This window comes from Rhinolophus hipposideros (genome assembly GCF_964194185.1).
Source record: "Rhinolophus hipposideros genome assembly, chromosome: 20".
NCBI classification, from domain to species: Eukaryota; Metazoa; Chordata; class Mammalia; order Chiroptera; family Rhinolophidae; genus Rhinolophus; species Rhinolophus hipposideros.
Window position 1 is genome coordinate 16,997,262 of NC_138066.1, and position 20,821 is coordinate 17,018,082.

General features: G+C 56.3%; 1 protein-coding gene across 4 annotated transcripts in view; it reads left to right on the top strand.

The window, feature by feature from the left end:
- Positions 1-20,821, top strand: part of MYO18A (myosin XVIIIA) — a 92,658-nt gene that overhangs the window by 37,952 nt on the left and 33,885 nt on the right. For 2 of the 4 annotated variants that reach the window (XM_081028630.1, XM_081028631.1), the window contains exons 3-19: positions 6,800-6,943; positions 8,889-8,976; positions 9,176-9,282; positions 9,399-9,575; positions 9,928-10,141; positions 10,269-10,411; positions 11,012-11,112; positions 11,918-11,981; positions 12,206-12,350; positions 14,758-14,931; positions 15,125-15,215; positions 15,510-15,702; positions 16,514-16,600; positions 18,701-18,842; positions 18,988-19,147; positions 19,903-20,089; positions 20,414-20,657. In XM_081028630.1, the coding sequence (XP_080884756.1) occupies positions 6,800-6,943; positions 8,889-8,976; positions 9,176-9,282; positions 9,399-9,575; positions 9,928-10,141; positions 10,269-10,411; positions 11,012-11,112; positions 11,918-11,981; positions 12,206-12,350; positions 14,758-14,931; positions 15,125-15,215; positions 15,510-15,702; positions 16,514-16,600; positions 18,701-18,842; positions 18,988-19,147; positions 19,903-20,089; positions 20,414-20,657 (2,461 nt within the window). The remainder of the gene's footprint in view (positions 1-6,799; positions 6,944-8,888; positions 8,977-9,175; positions 9,283-9,398; positions 9,576-9,927; positions 10,142-10,268; positions 10,412-11,011; positions 11,113-11,917; positions 11,982-12,205; positions 12,351-14,757; positions 14,932-15,124; positions 15,216-15,509; positions 15,703-16,513; positions 16,601-18,700; positions 18,843-18,987; positions 19,148-19,902; positions 20,090-20,413; positions 20,658-20,821) is intronic. The other 2 variants (XM_081028629.1, XM_081028632.1) reach the window with 1 other exon arrangement.

Here is a 20,821-nt window from a genome sequence, read left to right on the forward strand (position 1 = left end):
GCGTTCTGCTGGCCCCCACATTGGGGTTATTCCCTCTCCTCAGCCACCAGTCAGGGGGCCCTTGTTCAGAGCACTTCTTGTCTGAGCTAGGAATGGCTCTTGGAGTTTAGCCTGAGGTGAATTAGCTGACTCTTTCCATGCACCCTGTCACCAAGGCCATGAGGTCACTCTCATGGGTGGACCTCGTTAGACAGCCCCCGTGGGCCACGTGGCTGGTCACAGAGGCCAAGGATACGTGGCTTTTGTCCCCCACAGAGGCTTTTCGTTCTTGAAGTTGTCACTGGACAATTGTGACCCCAGAATAGTATCTCTGTTTCCCAGGATAGCCCCAGTACTTCTGAACACTCAGTAGCTCTGCCCCTCAGGGAGCGAGCCCTCTTGGATGCTGGCCTGCTGTACTTACTTTTAGTGCTGGGTCTCCCAACCCCGTCCTGCCAGTGACTTCTTTGTCTGCTCCCTCAGGTGAAAGAGGAGGTCAAAACTGCACTGAAGCCTGGCCCTCCTGGCAAGGAGGAAGGGGTTGTAAGTGCTTCTCTGAGACCCCTGTGTGTGGGTGAGCTTGCCACAGCCTAGCCTGGGAGGCAGTTCCTCAGAACAAGCTGGCACCGCAGGGTGGCTGGAGGGAATGGCTGTAAAGGGGCAGGAAGTGCGGCCTGTGTGATGCTAATCTGGGGTGTATGAAGGAGATGGGAATGCCAAGGCACTTGGGGGACCTCCCCCTGAACTCCCCTACCCCCTTTAGTTCCTACCTTTAGTTCTGGTTTCCTGAACCTTTAGGGCTGGAGAGGCTTGGGTGGGCAGACACTTAGATGGGGAGCATCAACTGAGAGCTCAGCTGTTGGGACTTTTCGTCCTCCTCTGGGTGGCACCAGACAACGGCAGGGAGGAATTTCACTGCAGCTGCTGCTGTCTCTTCCCAGGACCCTGTCAGCTGCTTGGTACAGGCGACCTGGGGGCAGGGTCCAGCTGCCCAGTGCCCCTAGGTACCCCCGACCCAAGTCATCCTGCCTTGGGATAGAGACCCAGAATAAAGCTGGACTCTTTCAAGGCAAGAGAAAGGAGATAGTTCCAGAAGAGCCGGGTCTAGAGATGTGTAGTTAGGAGAGGGCTGCTGTTGGCACGGGGTGGGAGTGCCCTGGGCTCTGGGCCCTGGAGCAGAGCTGGACCGCAAAACAGATTCATACTTCATTAGCCCAGATGGTGCCTGTCCTAGCCCTCCACCCCCACTTCCTTGGGTAGAGACTTGATTAGCCAGGCATTGTGGCTTCCACCTGACCAGTAAACAGTCCTGCAAGGCTAGCCTGTGATTTCAAAAGGATATGTTTGAGATATGGGCCGGAGGAGCCTTGGAGTATGCCAGACTTTTTGCGACAATGACGTGTAAGGTGCTTAGAAGACTGCCTGGTATGTCATCAGCACTGTGTAAGTGTAGCAGTTAGCCATCATCCTCATCACTGCCATTGCCATCGTCATCGTCATCTGCAGTTAGAGAAGGAGGAGGAAAGCCAGAAGAGGGAGGGCGGGGAGGAGGACCCAGCAGCCAGGGCCATCAGCCAGTTCCGCAGTGCCCTGGCGTGCCATTGAGCACGCTCGGCCCAAGAAGTTGAAGAAGAGCACCTTAAAGCTCTCCCCGCCCCACCCCTGCAGCAGGTCTACCATGTAGCTGGGGCCTGAGCTGAGGCCGTTTGGCTCAGCTCAGCTCAGGACGTTGGGGCAAGCTCTCCACGTGGCAGCCAGAGGTCAGCCTTCTCTGTGAGCATCTTCCTGCATCCAAGCAGAGATGACAGCTGGCCCCTCACAGTACCCAGGTGTACCCTAGAACCAAGGTCATTGTTTTGAAGAACGAGGGCTCAAGCATAGCTCATTGGTGACAGGGCTTCACCTGACCGGCAAGGAGCCACTAGGTTGACCTTTCTCCTCCCCCAGGCAATGTGGCTGGCTTTGCAGGAAGCTCTGCCCCGCCACTAGCCACACTGGCCTTCTCAGTGGCTCCCTTGGGTCCACAGACAATTATCGCCAGTGTTGGGGGAAAGGTAGGTATACCAGGCTGAGAGGCTGGCTGAGCCAAGGCCCTAGCTCTGGGGCAGAGTGGAGCTATGGTTGCTTGAGTACTTAACCCTTTGTGGGCCACAGCTGCCTCCTCTTCCTTCTATCATTCCACACACACACATTCTGAGATCTCGGAGGTCTCCAGCCCTTGAGAGTTTTGAAGGAGGAAAACTGTAGAGAGACTGGCAGAAAGCAGACTGAGGTGGAAGTTTCCTGGGCCAGCACTGGGTTTCTACAGTCCTTGAGAATGTGGGTGGAGAGTAGACAGTGGCCGCAGAGCAGAGGAGCAGAGAGGGAGGAGACTTGGCATATCTCGAGGCCAGGAATTGCTCCCTAACCATCGTTCTCATCAGGATGAGCAGGCTCTGGGTCTGCCTGCCCAGAAAATCGGGTGATAGCGGGGACCACAAAGGCAGGAAGCCCCGGAGTGAGGCCTAGGATAGATGATAGGAATTGGTTTTTTGACCTCTCCATGCTGCATCTCTGCTGTGTTTGGGCTGTGAGGGAGTGGGCCTGGATTGGGGCTTGCTTGCTGCCCTGATGGAAAGCCAGTATCTCTGGGCGCCTCTTGAGCCTCTGGGCACTGCTGGCATCTCACAGCTCCATGCTAAGCCTGGGAATAGACGGCAGGTGACAGCAGAACCTGCTGGTGCTTTGTGGGAGAGAGAAGCCACGCTCTAAGAGGCAGTTGTCCTGTCTGGATGATGGAAAGCCTCTCGGAGCTGTGTTGTTTGGTGCATGAATGGAAGGCCTGTTCCAGGGCTAGGCGTGAGATCGCAGCTGTTACTTCCCCTGCATGGGGTGGGCCTGGACACAGGGGCTGATGCTAATGTCTACCTGTATCTGTGTGACTGTAGCTAGAGGGCAGCTCAAAGGACGGCAGTGGCCCATCTAGGAGTCCTCAGCCTCCCACCAGCCCTGTACCCTCAGACACTTCTCAGAGAACCAAGAGTCCTGCACCCACACTCACCATGAATGGCCTGGAGGCTGCCTCAGCAGAAGGCCCGAGTGAGGAGGCCCCTGGCCTGTCTCGGAAGAGAGTGGCGAACGCAGTGAGGAAGGTGGTGAGCAGGGTGCTGCCTGGAGAGGAGCCTGGGAGCTCCAGGGAGACTCTGAGCCGAGGGGTCAAATCCTCTGAGCATCCAGCTCGAGGCAAGAAGGGAGAAAAAGCAGCCCCCGGTCCCAAGCCACCACCACCCCCTCCTCCTCCTCCTCCCCCTGCTCCACCTAAGCCTGAAGCAAAGAAGGAGGCCGCCAAGGATGAACTCTCCATGGGCCTGAGGAACCTGATGTCTCGGGGCAGGGGCAAGGACCACAAGCCCCGCAGCAGGCAGTCTCCTGGGAAGGGGGAGAAGGCCTCCAGCCAGGAGTCAGGCTCCTCAGGGAAGCCAGGCTCCCCAGAGGCGGTGAACTCTCTAGCCAAGCCGGGAAGCCCAGAGAAGCAGTGTCCCCCGGCCCAACCAGAAGAGCTGGCTGACCCAGGCTCCGCTGGCCCGAAGGCAAACCTCACTGGATTACAGCAATCCAAGTCACCAGCCCCTGACGTGCAGCAGGAGGTACCCGAGTGTGTTACTAACCTCCCATGCCCCGCATCACCCTCGCTGGAGGGCCAGGCCCCCTCACAACTGTCTTCCCCAAGTCTCCTTTACAGCCCCGCGTGACTGAGAGGCTAGGCCCAGGCCACTGCCAATGGCAGGATTGCATGGCTCTCCCAGACTGGATGCCTGAGCCTATGGTGGCCTGGGCTTGGGGATGAGACCTGCTAACCAGCATGCTGCTGTTCTGTGGGGCCGGGGCCTGGTCCCCGGCTACATGAGGTCAGCTTGAGGCTCCAGACCCCAAGTCAAGGACCAGAGTCTTAGCAGATCCGTGCGAGGGTGGAAGACAGAACGTGTGAAGGCGAGCAACGTCCATATCCCAGCCACTCACCCCCTGTGCCATCTCAGCAAGGTCCCATCCCTGAGCCTTCCTCTGTCACGAGGGGACAACACAGGTCTGTCGTCCCTTCTAAAGCTCTTGGGCCAGAAATATTTTGGAAATTAGTCATTGTTGTATTTGGGGATACCATACAGTGTACATCATGAGCAGCAATCCATAACCAAATGCATTCGTATTTCCACAACGAAACCTATAGAATGTTCATGCTGCAGAGAGATAGACTATAAACAGGTCTTGCCACCAAAATAGTTAAGAATCTTTTGTTCTAGGGGGCTTTTTGGATTTTGGAATTGTAAATAAGGGAGAACACCTGCTGTGAAGGATAGTAGTGATTCCGGTGATAAATGTCGTCCATCCCCCCCCACCCCACCCCCCCCCCGGGCAGTCCCTGGTGTGGTGGGCTTGGTACCTTCTTCAGGCCTGGCCAGTGGTCCCCTCCGGCTTCAGGACACTTGAGGAGCCCTGTGCCTGGGTGACTAATGGGCACAGTGGTTTCCCTTTGGATCTGGGGCCTGTCTATCCACAAAGTGCCCTCTGGGTGGGACAGGAGGCCAAGAGGCAGAGGGGAGGACCAAGGATGACCAGTCCAGCCCCTTCCCTTGGAAGGTAATGCCTGCTTGGTTGGTCCTTGGGTTGGGGACAATTCTCTTCAAGCTTTCCCATTTTGTAGACCCTTCTGAGGCCTCATAGGGTGTGTGTAGGGCGGGAGTGCATCGAGTTTCACCACTGCTTCTCTGTGCTGTTGCATGTTCCTTCTGGCTGGAAGGAGGGGGGCAGGGGGATGAGGGGCAGGGCAGAACCTAAAGGCCTGTCCTGTCTCCTAGCCCTAGAGACCCTCCTGGGATTCCTAAGGCCCAGAGTCTGCCTTACTCCCATGCCATTCTTCTTGGGCTTTACAGAACCTAAAGAGGAGAAGGCTGCAGCTTTCCCTACCCCTCCTGGCCCACTCCGAATCAGGGAAGTGACCTTCTGGCACACAGAACTTGGCAGGGGCATTTTGGCCTCATGGGCATAAGGCAAACCATCAGTCCCTGAGAGAACCTCCAAGGGAGAGGCTAGCCACCCTCCCTCTAGCTCCCTGTCCCTCCGCCTCTCACTAGGGTGGAGTTAGGGGGCCGAGAAGAGACACCTGTCACCTGAGCTGATGGCAGGGGCCAAGAGTGTGTTGCAGAACCAGGGTCATTTTGGAGCTGACATGGTTAGGACAGTGGGGAGAAATCACCCCAGAACTCCCAGGCACCTCTTCTTTCTTTTCTCATCTGATAGTTTGAAAACTCAAATTGGTGCCTGGCTTGCCTCCCTGACCCTACTTCACTTACCCGTGGGTCCTAGCGGCTTCTCAGGCTCAAAGCTTGGTGTGCTGTGTCCCCACTGCTTCCTGGGACCAGGACTAACAGTGGTTTAACCTCTAGGCAGGAGCTGCCTCTGAGGTCCGGCTGACCCCCGCGGAGGAGGCCCAGCAACGCCTTGAGAGGATCTTCACAGCTTCTGTAATGCTCCCTCTTGTGTGTGGTTGCCCATCCCTGGCGCTCCTGCAGGCAGCCAGCGTGTGTGTGTGTGTGTGTGTGTGTGTGTGCGTGCGTGCAGGAGCATCTGCCTATGAAAGAATGCTCCATGGCGGCCTGGGTGCCCTTACAATGGTCTTTCCACTTCAAGAAAGGAAAGAAGGGCTCTGTGAAGGGTCTGAGTGCAGTGAGACCTGCTTCTCCAGGGACCCCAGAGCTCTGTGCCTGTGGGAGGGTCCCCTCTTGGCTGGGTACCAGCCCCCTTGTCTGGCCTGTTCTCTTGCCCTGGAGGACATGTCTTGGTACCAAGGTCTGGTGGGTGTTGAGCCAGGGAGCTGACACTCCCCTTTTTGATGCCCTGGCTCTCCAGACACAGGTGGGGCCTGGTAACAACTTGTCCATTTCTAACAGCAAGGTTCAAGGCCTGGCTGACTCCCCTTTTTCTCCAGAGCGGCCTTGAAATGACCTGACAGACACAGAGAGATCAGGGCTAGCCAGTAGGGTCTGCCCACTGAGCGTTGGTACTTGGGCAGTTGGCATGTGGCCCCGGATGTGGTGATGCCCCCCACCCCCCGCCATGGGGTAGTGTGCCTGCCTGGGAGTGGGGCAGGACTGCCGTGGAGGTTTGAGGAAGGCATCCTAGACTCAGGACTGCTAGTGGTCTTATTCTGTGAGAGGTGCAGGGATGACATATCTGAAGGGCTGCCCTTGGCGGGGGGAGTGGTACCCTCGGGTATGTGTTTGGAGGCCAGGCACAGCCCTGGCTGGGATCTGATGGCTGCAGGAGAGCTAGGCTGGAAAATATCCTGGAGCTAAGGCAAAGGGCTCCCTGGGGCGCCCACGTGTTTGGTATGGTGAGGTGGCCTGGCCTGGTAGCACACAGAAGAGGAGGCTAATTCAGAATGGCCAGCCCAGGAGACAGTGTGGCCAGGAAGAGTGGCACACTCCTGCCCAGGCCACAGGGAATGACTTACCAGAGCAACTTTCTCTCTCTCTCTCTCTCTCTCTCTCTCTCTCTCTCTCTCTCTCTCTCTCTCTCTCTCAGAAGTGTGATGGTAACAAGTGTCCCTTCACCAAGCTAGGCCTCTCCTTCCTGGTCTGGCCTGTCCTTGACTGGGTACAATTCACCCACCCAGGCCAGCAACCTACCTCTTAGTGCTAAGCGACTCCCACCTCCACGCTGCACCTCGGGCAGCCTGAGCGTGCCCCCCTACTTGGCCCAGGGTGCTTGCTGAAGGGGACATGCCAATCGTCTACTTGTTTTCATGCCTCTTCTTTTCTCTCTCTTATTTGCTTGCTGCTGGTAGCTGGACCCTGAGGCCGCCTCTCCTGCCCACAGCCAGGTAGGGTGCTCCTGCCCCCTTCAGGAGCCCTCCACTTCTCCTGGTGACAACCTGCCTCCCCTGGCTTGTACCTGGGCTGGCGTCTGTGCTCGGGCCTCGTGTTGGAGTGTAAGGCCTCTTTCCCCATCCGGCCCCCGCCCAGTATCTGGGGAGGTCCTCTGGGGAGGCAGTGCCAGGAGTCTGAGATGGGACAGCTCTGTGTCAGGCCCTTGGGGAATGTCTAGACTGAGTGTCACCACTGGAGCTCAGTCTCTGTGGCACATGGTTCTTAGCCACTGGAGCCCAAGGGCCTGGCCAGAGTTTTAGTTTCTAGGTATTTCAATTCTGCTCACTCTGGGTAGAGAAAGCTGAAAAGGCTGAATTCCTACCACCCCTCTCCTACCACCCTTCCGGCTGAAGCATGAAGATGCGACATTCTCTGTCTCCACCTGCTGGCCAATGTGGGAAACCCACCTTCGGATTAGTTCTGAAGGAGTCCAGGACTTCATGAATCAGTCTCCAAATACCTGACCCATAGAATGTGCCCGTTTAAGAGGAAGGTTCCATCTGTTTTGCGTGATTTAAAAAAAAACACAAAACACATAATTTTGTTTTATAAAGTTACGTTTCTTCAAATATAAAGAACGAACCTTTTTAAAAAAATGTTTTCACTTAACAATTTAAAATATTGATGTCCCCCCATAGCAATCCTCCTATTTGAAGGGTAATTTCATTGGTCACGATTGCCAGAGTCTGGGGGCCACTGGTGTAGTCCAGTCGTCTCACTCTGTAGCTGGGGAGGGCAATCAGCAAGAGGGAGACAGTTCTCTACAACCGGAATCCAACCTGGAAGTAGAACCCAGAGCTCTCTCAGCTCTAAGAAATGTGACAAAGAAAATGCTTCCTCTTATTGTGTTTTCTTGTCCTTCGTGATCCCTCACTGGGGGTCATATCCCAAAGCAGTGTATACGCCCCAGGTCTCCTGAGGGTGGGGGACTCTAGGACACTAACTGTATCCTCAGAAAGTGGGGGTGGGTAGCACTAGCCTAATGGCTGCTCCATGCTATGGGGGGGTGCCTTTCCCCCACCGGGGCCACTGGATGAGCCTGCTGCCCTTCCGTTTACACACAAGAAAAGGAGCTCAATGGGCCTGTCTCCTGTTTGCCAGGCTCCCTCGGGCACCATTTCTGCTCAGCTCAAATCTTCTCAGGGGACGCCAGGTTTGGCACCCTCACATGCTGACAGCCTATGAATACTGACTGGGTGACTCCTAACCCCTCTGTACTCATTCTGGTGCCCATCTGTGTGGCATGCAAGTCTCCTCCTGTGTTTGGCAGAGCAGTGCTGCCCTCCCCACGCCCCTCTTATCTTCGGCCATGCTCATTCTTGTCCTTATATGGCCTTAGAATGTCCACAGAGGTCTGTGCACCTGCCACCTTCCAAGGAGGCGTGGGGAGGAACAGGGAGGCTGGCTTGTGCCTCTGGGCACCGCCTCCCACCCACCCCAGTAGACCATCCTCTGGAGAGGAAGGCTAGGCTGAGGCTAGGACTCAGGCCCCACTTTTCATTTTGCCCTGCAAAGTCCTCTGTAGGCAGTCTATCCTCGGGTCTTGAGGAAATGCCCTTCCCCAGTTTGGTGACAGAGGGCCTGTCAGGATGGGGGAGAAGGTGGGCCTTAAAGGTCGCAGTAGCTGTGGCCCAGGGTAAGAGGTGTGGGCTCAGGATACTAATGCAGGCTTCGCAGGGAGGTGGGGGAAAGGGTAGCAGAAGGTAGAACCTGCTGATGTGCTTTCCCTGGGCACATGCTCTCTGTGTCCCTGTCCTTCCAGATGCTCAAGGTTGGCATGGTCCTTGTGCTCAGGGCCCTTTGGGGCTACCACCACCTCCTGGCTTCCCCACCTGTTTTGTCTGAAACCTCAGATGTCCCCTGTTCTGTGTCTGCCACCCAACTGTCCCCCTCGCCCAGTGGCTCATCTGGAAGCTCTTCCCCTCACCCGTCCCCTCTCTCCTGCTGTCCTTGTCTCTGTGTTTCAGAACAGGGTCTGACTATTGATTCTTCCCCTCCCTCTGATAGGTGAAGACGGAAGAGCAGATTGCAGCCGAGGAGGCCTGGCACGAGACAGAAAAGGTGTGGCTGGTCCATAAGGACGGCTTCTCACTGGGTGAGTCTGGGGAGGCCCCAGCGCAGATGCCTGGGCCTCCCAGGTTTCAAGGCTGCTGTGCCTTCTGCGTCTGCTGAGGGCTGGCTGGTGAGCTAGGAGAGGCTGGTGACACAGTGGGGAGGAGGCAGGGCATGATGGGCCCAAAAATGGTGGCAAAGCCTTCCCAGACCCATGTCTGACTGCCTGCCCCACTCTGCAGCCAGTCAGCTCAAATCCCAGGAGCTCAGCTTGCCCGAGGGGAAGGTGCGCGTAAAGCTAGACCATGACGGAACCATCCTGGATGTGGATGAGGATGACATAGAGAAGGTTGGCAGGGGGCTGGTGGAGGGCCCTGGAGGTGGGCGGCGCAGGGCAGGCCTGTCCGCTGGCAGTGCAGACAGGTTCTGCTTCTTCAGTGCCCTCCTGTCTGTCCTGTCACACAGGCGAATGGTCCCTCCTGCGACCGCCTAGAAGATCTGGCCTCGTTGGTGTACCTCAGTGAGTCCAGCGTCCTGCACACGCTGCGCCAGCGCTATGGCGCTAGCCTGCCGCACACGTATGCTGGCCCCAGTCTGCTCATCGTCAGCCCCCGCGGGGCTCCTGCCATGTACTCCGAGAAGGTGCGATGGCCCTTAGGCTACCATGTTGCCTCATGGACCCACCCACCAACGACCTCCCCCCCCTTTCCTGGCTCTGCGCCTCCCCCTTGGCAACCCACTGGGCTCCTGTCCATCTCACAGTTGGTTTTGGGAAGTGGAGTCATTTCAAGGGGTGAGGACAAAAGGCCCCCCCAACCTCTACCAGAGGCCGGGACTTGGCTGGTATCTGCATTTCCATGCATGGCCTTAGTCTCAGAAGCCCTCTGCTATCCGGAGTGAAAGGCCCAGAAACATGTGGACCTTGCGGGTGAAGGGTACCTGAGTGGGACCAGCGAAGGGCCTACCCCTTCCTCCCCTCCCTCTCCTGCCCAAGGTGATGCACATGTTCAAGGGCTGTCGGCGGGAAGACATGGCACCCCACATCTACGCCGTGGCCCAGACGGCATACAGGGCAATGCTGATGAGCCGTCAGGACCAGTCCATCGTCCTCCTGGGCAGTAGTGGCAGTGGCAAGACCACCAGCTGCCAGCATCTGGTGCAATACCTGGCCACCATCGCAGGCACCAGCGGGAACAAGGTGTTTTCTGGTGAGGCAGAGACAACTGAGAAACTGAGAATGGGCTTGGGAGAGGGGCATGGGGGTGGAGGCCCCTCCGAGGTGCCTGCTTTTTTCTCCCTGGCTTTCCTGATGGCCCCTGGGCCTGTCTTCTGCAGTGGAGAAATGGCAGGCTCTGTACACCCTCCTGGAAGCCTTCGGGAACAGCCCCACCATCATGAACAGCAGTGCCACCCGCTTCTCCCAGATCCTCTCCCTAGACTTTGACCAAGCTGGCCAGGTGGCCTCAGCGTCCATTCAGGTGAGGGGACACTCAGGGTAGAAGGAGACTGACCACCTGATTTCATGCCCTAGAAATCAGGCTCTCTCTTGGGCCTAATTTACCTGGGATTCTGCCCCAACCAAAAGGACCTGGCACTAGCGGGACTGGCTGCTCTGCCTGAGTCTTTAGCAGTCTGCCCCCATGCCTCCTGCCCTGGGTAGAGCATGGCTCAGCTTCCTGTCCACCAAGCTCCGGCCCTGTACTCGGGCTCCTTTCAGGCAATTATCACCGAGGGAGGACTGGGCTGGTCAGTAGAGTAAGGCCCAGCTGAGGCCGGCTCCCTTCCCTGCTAAACGGAAACCTGTCCTCAGCACACATGTCCAGCTTCCCCTGAAGGCTGTGCCTGGGGACTAGGCAGGGTGGCAGGGTGCCTCCAGGAGCTGGGCCTGTCTTCGCCGTGGCTCTGCTTTCTGCCTGGGTTTGCCCCTGAGGTGATCTGGCCACTGGTTGAGCACCTGGGAGAATAGCAAGCAGCTGCTCGTTCCCATGGGCCCAGCTTTTTCTGCCCCATGGTGAGCGGCAGGAGAAGCTTGACCTGGCACTACCCTCTTTTGCCCATACCCTCCATGCTGTGCACAGACAATGCTTCTGGAGAAGCTGCGTGTGGCTCGACGCCCAGCCAGTGAGGCCACATTCAATGTCTTCTACTACCTGCTAGCCTGTGGGGATGGCACCCTCAGGTGAGATGGGGACAGAGGGAACAGGGAGGGTGCTTTGGACTCCAGCCTCTTGAAAGCCACTTGATGGCATCCTGTACTGTTTGTTTTTTGTGTGCCTGCTCCATGCTGGGCTCTGAGCTGGGTGCTGAGGATGGCGAGATGAAGGAGCCCCGAGCACAGGGGTCTGGCTATGTGTGAGAGGCACAGTTGACCCTTCCGTGTTCCCAGGGCCTAGCTAGGATCTCTGCTACCCACAAAGGCAGGGCTGGAGAAGAAAGCACACTGAGATACAGGTGGTCAGGGACTTGCCCGCAAACGCACAGTCAGTATGGGGCTGAGATGGTGTTTGAGTCCACACTGGGGCCAAAAGCCCAGCCAGTTTTTAGTGCCCTCCAAGCTGCCTTCCCTGTCCCTATGTTAGCTCTTCTGCCAGGCTCTTCCCTTTAGACCTTTAGACCTGCTGTCTATGTTCACTGAGAAAAGGATAAATGAGCGAGCAGCCCCAGGGCATTATCCTCTTTAGCTCTTTTTCTAACTGAGGGCACGGTCTCCATCCTGGCTGGACTCGCCCTTCAGGCAGGTTCTCTGCTCCAGGGGTCTAACTGGACACCAGGGCATCTCTGGTGACCTCTCTTAGGGAGGCTGATGCTCTGACCATGCATCCAAGCCAATTAAGAAAGGCAGTAGCAGCTGGCCTGACAGTAGGGCATGATGGGCAGACAGAACTCAGAGTCTGGAAGCTGAGTTTGTCTGCCTCCACCCTGATAGGGAGATGGCCTTGGCATAGGAACCAAGCACTGTGCTGATGCCTCATTTGTACCTCTAGGACAGAGCTCCACCTGAACCACTTGGCAGAGAACAATGTGTTCGGCATTGTGCCATTGGCCAAGGTGAGGGCCCTATGGGAACTGGGTTGGCAGCCCTGGGTTTGGGGGTAGGAGAAGCCTCAGATGCCTGGAGTGCCCGAATAGGAATAGCAGGTGCCCCGCTCCAGCTGGGCAGCTCTACCCTAGCCTTTGCCCTCCCTGAGGGTCCAGCAGAATGGGGGTATGCCAGGGGTGGGGGAGATACCCCCTCTGAGATCCGGTGCCAATGTGCCCATCTGACCCTGCAGCCTGAGGAGAAGCAGAAGGCAACTCAGCAGTTCAGTAAGTTACAGACAGCCATGAAGGTGCTGGGCATCTCTCCCGATGAACAGAAAGCCTGCTGGTTCATCCTGGCCGCCATCTACCACCTGGGGGCTGCAGGAGCCACCAAAGGTAACCTGCAGTGGGTCCCAACAGCCTGGTTTGTTGGCCGGGAGACCTTGTGGGACCTTCCCACTGCCAGTTTATCCTCACCAAGCACAGACCCATCTGTTATCAGACACCCTTCTTTTGCTGTGCCACTTCCCAGCCCCCCACAACAGCAGAAGGCTCCCAAAACTCAGAGAAGCATCTCTGCCAATGATGGCCTGAGGCCTGTGACTGGAAGCAATGTGAAAGCAGGGGTTTGGGGGCTCGGAGGCTGAGGGGAAAGAGAAGGGCCCCAACTCAGAGCAGTCCGCCTGGAATAACTCTTCTTCTTGTTCCCTTCCTGACAGAGGCCCCTGAGGAGCAAGCTGGTAACTGACCTTGGCTCCTCCCTGGGGTGTAGGGGCCACCTAGCCCCGTCTTGGTGCTTGCCCTGGGCTCTTTCTGTGGGTTGGGCTTGTTCTATCGTAGGGGACTGGCCTGGGAGAAGCCCCAGGGTTGAAGGTGGAGAGGGCACCTGGAGATGTGGGGCTTCTCGGAGTCCCCCAAATAGCTGCTTCTACCTGTTTTGCATCCATATCTGGGAATCTCTCAGAATGCCCTCCATGGGGCTTAGGTAGGATAGGCTGGGCTTACTTCCTGGGGCTTCCTGAGGCCAGTTTTCCCCGAGTGTTCCCTTCTCTCCACTGGTTTGGTAGCAGGTGTCTCGTCCTCTTGCACGTCAGGGTGGAGGCCAGTAGGGGGCAGCAGGCACCGTGGTAACGAATGGGCTGCAGCTTGGATACTTCTGCTTGGAGGCTTGTGAATGGCTAGAGCTTGGTCTGCCTTGAAAGAGCTCTGCTGCCTTCCTCTGACAGTACATTGATGGGTGGGGGCGCTGAGCACCTCTTCACCCCTTTCTCCTCAGTTTAGAGAAAGGGGTGCTGTGTCTGAACAGCACCTGGGGCTTTGGCTTCATCTTCCTTGGGATGTGAAGGGCCCCAGGCTGCTCAGCAGGAGTGAGGGGGGAGTGCATGGAGGAATGGGGGGGGCGGGGAGCATGGAGGAACAGGCATCTGGGTGTTAGCTTCTTATGATCCCAGCAGGTGGCATACCTACCAGAAAGGAAGCAGGCTCTGAGTTGTCTCCAGACTGTGTGGGCAGGCACGTGTGTGGGCGTGTGGCTATGTCTTGAGGAAGTTCTTTCATTCTGAGGAGATGACAAGCCCAGGTTTCTTATATAGTGGTACCTCGGTTTTCGAACATCTCCGTTGACGAACATTTCGGTTTACGAACGCCGTAAATTTTGTGTATCTATGGTATCATTAGATTGTAAAATTCATGCTAAATTTGCAGTTTTAGGGTTGGTTTTAAAGATCTGGAATGGATTAATCCATTTCGCAGTACTTTCTATGGGGAAACCGCCCCTCGGTTTTTGAATGTTTCAGAACTCTAACGGTCTTCTGGAACAGATTAAGTTAGAAAACTGATGTACCACTGTAACCCTGCTCAGTGCTGACTTCAGGTGGAGAGCTCTGGATATGTCAGCACTTGGACCTTGTTGAGTAGGGTCTGTTACCTCCTCAGAGCTTCCAGTATTTTCCAGGGTGTGTGTGTTAGAATGTCTTTGTAGGCCTTTCTGTGTGTACGTGTCAGTGTGATTACATTCATAAACATACTCCTTTGAGATTATAAGTGTGTGTGTTTGTGTTTCTGAATCTGAATATGGTTGTATTTTCCCGCCTGCTCATTCTCACAAACCCCCACCCTCCACGGTCCCTTCCCGTGAGCCTGGCGGGCTCAATTGATGACTATTTGCTAACATGCTGTTTTTCTTTGCATGCTGCATGCTGGTCCTTTGCCTTACAGAAGCTGCTGAAGGTAAAACCTTGTTCCTTGTTAGCTTTCCCTAATTGCTGTGATTAGACACATGTTGGCTGAGGCCCGTCTGCCTGCGTGGGCTGCTCCCTTTCCTCTGAGGCTTTTTCATATCCCCACTGTTGGGCCATGGGTGGGTGTTTGTGTCCTCCCCTGGCACATGCCTAGAGGTAAAGGGAGGGTCCTAATGCATTCATGGAAGAGGGAGGTACCATGCTCTCTCATGATATGTCCCCAAGGCACAGGTGGCTCTCATGCTCATCATAGGTGGGCTGGCTCATCCTCTGACTGTATTTCCCCAAGTCGGATGTTCACAGCTGACTGGCTGCCCTCCCGTGGCGGCATTGTGGAGTTATCTCCTCTTTTAGGACCTGCTCATTCTCTCCACCCCCAAGGGACACAGCTGCTGGCTGCCCTTGTTTTGCCTGAAGCTCTCTGGTGTCATCATGGCTGGTTTTTCCTTTGGAAGATGCCAACTCCTCAGTCCTATGGGAACGGGGAGCCAAAGGGCACAGTGGTCATCAACTGGCCTAAAGAGGAAGACCCAAGATGCCAGATCCTTTTTTCTACCCCATAGCTGGGCGCAAGCAGTTTGCTCGCCACGAGTGGGCCCAGAAAGCCGCGTATCTGTTGGGATGCAGCCTGGAGGAGCTCTCCTCAGCCATTTTCAAGCACCAACACAAGAGTGGTACCCTGCAGCGTTCTACCTCTTTTCGCCAGGGCCCCGAGGAGAGCCTGGGAGATGGCACAGGTACCCTGAACCCTTTGGCTGGCAGGTGTGATTGGAGGCCTCATCCAGGGCCATGGGGAGACTGCTGGGGTGAATAGAGCTTCTATCAGGGGGAAAGGCCTGGCCCCCAGTCCCCTGCTGACTTGGCCCTGGGAGGATACCCAGGCGGGAATCCCAGGGAGCAGGAGCTAGAGCTGATCCTCTTGCCCCATAGGCCTCAAACTGAGTGCACTGGAGTGTTTAGAGGGCATGGCGTCTGGCCTCTACGGCGAGCTCTTCACCCTTCTTGTCTCTCTGATGAATAGGTGAGTGCTGGGCAAGAGGGCCTAGGAGCTCCCTGGTTTCTGCCTTGACAGAGGTGGAGTTGATGCCTTTGTGCTTGTGGGATTGCTGAGGCAGAGCCATCCTCCACCACCAGAGGGCTCCCTGTCCTTTAGGCCAAGAGAGGCACCTCCTCGCCACCAGGGTCCTGGGCTCCAGAACAGGGATGGACGCTTGGCTTGGGCAGGATGGGGCTGCTTAGGTACGAGGGGCAGACCAGTGGAGCCTGTTCGGTGGAACTGCCCTGGCCAACTCCGACCCAGCCTCTCTCTGTGAAGGGCTCTCAAGTCCAGCCAGCACTCGCTCTGCTCTATGATGATTGTGGACACTCCGGGCTTCCAGAACCCCGAGCAGGGTGGGGCGGCCCGTGGGGCCTCCTTTGAGGAGCTGTGCCACAACTATGCCCAGGACCGGCTGCAGAGGCTCTTCCACGAGCGCACCTTTGTGCAGGAGCTGGAAAGATACAAGGAGGTAGCGCTTGACCTTGTCTCTGCCTGCCACCCCCAACCCCCTCTGGCCTTGGCCCCCTCAGGGAGGGCATCTGTAGATGCGGAAAGGAAAGCAGCTCTGCTGGCTGCCCCTTCTCAGCTTTTACTCTCTTGTCATGTCTGTTGGCTTTCTAGACTAGTTGACTTTTCTTGCCCAGGCGACAGTCTTACTTAGTGGAGAGTTTGCTCCCCAAGAAGCTATGCATTCAGGGTCCCTGGGAGCCCGTCCTTGCCCACCATAAAGCACCACCTAGGCCCTGTGAATTGCCACCGTGCAGTTGCTGCCTCCACATGTGGCAGGCCTGGCCTTCCCTGTCTCCTTATCTGTTAAGGTGGTGATTGATGATTGAGGACCCCTTCATGAAAGGGTGTCCCAAATGGGACGAGATCTGGAAATCCTACCTCATGTGGAGGTGAGGGATATTGATCCAAGGGAGGGTATTTTTCAGGGTTGAGAGAAGATTCAGGAGGAAAATGACAGTTGCCTTCGAGTGTTTCAAGGATGCATGTGAAATCGAAAGCAGGCTTACTCCGAGTAGCCTAATCAATGGATATAAATAACAGGCATATGTGACTTTAGCTCAGTATAAAAGGAGGTTAGAAGAAGGTTGGCTGTCCAGAGGTACAGTGTGGTGCCTTGGGAGGTGGTGAGCATTTGTCAGTCAGGCTACCGGAGGGGAGCTCTTGCGTGGGACGGGAAGGTCATCCTTGCTGACCCTAGCTTGCTCATAGAGCGGTGCCATGCACATGGCCCTGTGCCCCCGTGCTCACTACCCCTCTGCCCTCTTTCTTAGGAAAACATCGAGCTGGCATTTGATGACTTGGAGCCGGCCACAGATGATTCTGTAGCTGCTGTGGACCAAGCCTCCCATCAGACCCTGGTAGGAATTCCAGTGAGGCCTTGAGCTGGCCTTCTCTCTCCTTTCTCATTCCTCTACCTCAGTAGAGCCCGCCACCCCATAAAAGCTGCTGCCAATGGTGCCACTAGAAGCTGAGGGAGGGGCTAATAATCAGGCCTAGACACCAGGCACTTTAGAGCTATTGGTCCTACTCCTCAGCCTGTCTGCCAGGAAGGTGGCACTTCCTTCTGTTGTGGTGCAATGGGGAGCCTCTGCCCCTGAGTGTCTGGCTCAGAGCCAGACAGGAAGTTGTGCCTCCTCTCTTACCAGCTGGGACTCAGGCCCCATCCTGTGTGTGACTGAGCCTCAGGTATGTCTGCCAGCAGCCCTGGTATCTCCTCGTAGGAGGTGAGGAGCTGGGTGGACCCAGAGGACATAGTTATTCCCTCCCATTGTCCCCAAGAAGAGGACTGATGCAGTCTAGCATTGTGCCCAAGCGGGGAAATAGTGCCTAGCTACAGACTCCCACTGGGGACCATGTGGGTCTGACCCCTCGCCCCTCAACCTTGGGGTTGGGCTTTGTCGCCCTTTGGACTAGTGTCTTGGGCACCTTGCTGCCTGGAGACTGACTGCCCGATGAGCATTTGGCATGTGGTGATTACCTTCAATTAGGGCAGTTGCCTGTGGTGCTTTATTGGAGAACTGGCATCTTTGCTAGGCTGCTGATCTTCCTCCTCTGCTTTGAGTCCTGCCCCCTCTCCCTGTTCCTTGTGGTAAGGTTCTGCTGGGCTAGCAAGGGCGTGGCGTCCTGGGGAGAGTGTGCATTCCCCTGGAACAAATGCCCAAGCTCCACATCTCCCCAGGGAAGCTGTTTTTTCTCCTGACACCTGAGCTCCTGAGGTAGCCTCCCTAGAGCACCTTCGCCGTTGCCAGGAGGGATGGGGAAGTCAGTCCTTGTGGTTTAGGAGCAGTAGTGGTTCAGACAGTGGGTTTGGATGGGGCTTGGCCATTCTTTCCCTTTTTTGCTTTCTCTATCTGATGGGCCTTGGCATTGGGCAGCTGCACTTTCGGGACCGGGCTCCTCCGTGCCCAGCCTGTCACTCACTGTCCAGTGGCTTTATTGCTCATTCCTGCTGGCAGCTCCAGCTGCTCTGGGCCCTTAGTTGCCCATCAGTCCTCGGCCACACTCTACTTCCTCCAGGTAATTACTGTACCTCCCTTGGACAGCTATGAGAAGGAGATACAGGCAGCTGGGATCCCAAAGAGGGGAAATGGCACTTCTCTTAATTCTCCTGTCCCCCATTCCCTAAAGTCCAGGCCAGAATGGAGTGCAGGGAACGTTCAGTCCTTCTTGCTCAAGGACAACTTGGGAATTCCATAGAAAAGTCACCTTCAGATCAGACGTGGCCACAAGCTTCGTTTGTTTGGACTGCATTGGGTATTAGAAATCAGAATTCAGTATTTCCACCTTCTCTTGAAAAACTGGAGGATTTATTAACACTAGGCCATTCTTCCAGGACAGAAGTTGGCTACAACTGAGTGGTGGCTGTTTCCTTTAGATGGGGAGAGCTGTTCTCCACTCACCCCAGCTCCGCCAAATTGGGCTTTCACATCCATGAAGTCACCTGTCTTATGTTTTATGCACTTGGGTTTATGACCCTGCAGTGACCCATCTTCCAAGGTTAACCCCCATTCCATACCGCTGTCCCTTATTGACAGCTTCCTTTGGGCCGTGCAGACACTCAGGGCCTCACAGCCTGTATCTCGTTTATTCTTCCTGGGAGGTGATGCCTCCCAGGCAGTATGCGGCTCATGCTAGCCCCTGTGACCTGCAAGAGGATGAGGACAGAGAAGAGACTTGGGGTTGTGGGCTTGGCTTGAGAAGGTTTCAGTCTGTGGTAACTTCGGACACAAGTCCTAGGAATCATTTTGCAGTGGGTTTCTCTCTCTGATCTCTTTCTGGCCCCCTCTTCCTTCTTGCTGCCCACCTTCTCCACAAGGTGTCAGCAGTGAGTGGCAGGAGCTGCAGTGTGTGTGCGTGTATGTGTACAGCGTGTTTCGAGCGTGTGGTTGGGCACGGGGGCACTAGCTCCTTCCTCACAGCTCCGTGTGACCCAATGGGATTTCTTTGCTTCGCCACAGGTCCGCTCACTGGCCCGCACGGATGAGGCAAGGGGCTTGCTATGGCTATTGGAAGAGGAGGCTCTGGTACCAGAGGCTACCGAGGATACCCTCTTGGAACGCCTTTTCTCCTACTATGGCCCCCAGGAAGGTGACAAAAAAGGTAGGTGGCACCCCGGGAGGGCAGCTCTTCTGCTGCTTCTCCAGAGGACCCATGTATCTGGGTCCAGGTGGCACTGCCTGGGGACCCACCAAGTCCCTGGGCTTTTGGGATTAGGCCCTGATGATCTTGCTTCTCCCACGCTCAGGCCAAAGCCCCCTCCTGCGCAGCAGCAAACCACGCCATTTTCTCCTGGGCCACAGCCATGGCACTAACTGGGTAGAGTACAACGTGGCTGGCTGGCTGAACTACACCAAGCAGAACCCAGCCACCCAGAATGCCCCCCGGCTCCTGCAGGACTCCCAGAAGTAAGAACACCACTCACTCTGCCCTTGTCCCCTCCCCAGGGCTGTTTGGGGCTCCCTGGTTTCAGAGGCCCCCTCACCAGCAGGGTAGATAACCCCCACTTCCAAAGAAGCAATAGCCAAGGCTCGTTGGCCTTGAGGGCACGCGGGTGGCCTCCTGGAGAGGAGGTGGGGACAGACATGGTTGGAGGAACCTATAGTTTTAAATTTAACTAACCCCCCTGCATTCTTCACAGAAGGCAGGAGTAGCCTTAGAAACCCCTCCGTCATAGAAGCCCTGTCACCCATTCAATTATTCAACAAATCATTATTCGGCACCTACTCTGTGACAATGAATAAAACACAAATCCTGCCCGTGTGGAGTTTACGTTCTAGCAGAGGGAGATGGATAATGACCAGTAGATGAAATAGTAGATTTCTATCTTCTGTCAGATATTAAGTTCTACTGTCTCCTGCAAGATGGGCACCCCTTTCCCACCACTGCCCTCCCTGGTGATGGAGAACAGATCGCCCACTCTGTTCAATCCCTCCCTACCCCTCGGCTTCTACCCACCCTGGTTTTCTCTTTTCACTATGTGGAGATTTCTCTCGAGTTTCTCCGTAGAGTGTGGGACATGCAGCCCCAGCCCAGTGAGCCCAGGCCCCTGGCCACAGTGGTGCGGGGATTGTTTGGCTTCCTAGGAGCTTGGAGAAGGAACAGCCTCTACTGCTCCATGAAAGTGACTTCTTTCCCTCCTTTGCTCTCCCGCCTCTGGCAGAAAAATCATCAGCAACCTGTTTGTGGGCCGAGCAGGCAGCGCCACGGTGCTCTCAGGCTCCATTGCGGGCCTGGAGGGCGGCTCACAGCTGGCACTGCGCCGGGCTACCAGCATGCGGAAGACCTTCACCACGGGCATGGCGGCTGTCAAGAAGAAGTCACTGTGCATCCAGATTAAGCTGCAGGTGGTGAGTGTGCCAGCCCAGGCCCCAGCGTCCTGTCTTACCCCTGGCAGGTAGCCTGGGCATTCTGGGCACACTCAGGTCATCCAGGGCCCGCTTGGTGTCCTACCCTGGCCTGATGGCTGTTGGTGGGGTCCCCTTTGCAGTGCTGCTGCCTGAGTGGCCACTCAGGCCTGGTGAGGGCAGAGTTGTCCAGGCTCAGTACGTCTTGGCCAGCGGTGGGACACCTGCCATCTGCAAGGAGTGGCAGTGCTGGCACTAGTCCCTGTTCTTCTGGGCACGGGCTGGGCCATCAGAGTCCACTGAGGGCTGTCCCTTCCCCGTTGGCAGGATGCGCTCATTGACACCATCAAGAAGTCGAAGCTGCATTTCGTGCACTGCTTCCTGCCTGTGGCGGAGGGCTGGGCTGCAGAGTCCCGCTCTGCCTCCTGCCGCCGAGTCAGCAGTAGCAGCGAGCTGGACCTGCCTGCAGGAGACCATTGCGAGGCTGGGCTTCTGCAGCTGGATGTGCCCCTGCTCCGTGCCCAGCTCCGTGGCTCCCGCCTGCTTGATGCCATGCGCATGTACCGCCAAGGTGGGGCCTCCTTCCCTCTCAACTCCTGCTTCTCTTTTCTGCAGCTGCCCCTGCCCCTCCCCCTCCCAAATGGGGCCTATGGGGTTAGGCGAGTGCTGTTCCCCTCCTGTCTCTGGACTGGCCCTCGATCTCTTTTCTGCTCCGGTACCTCCTCTGTGGGGTCT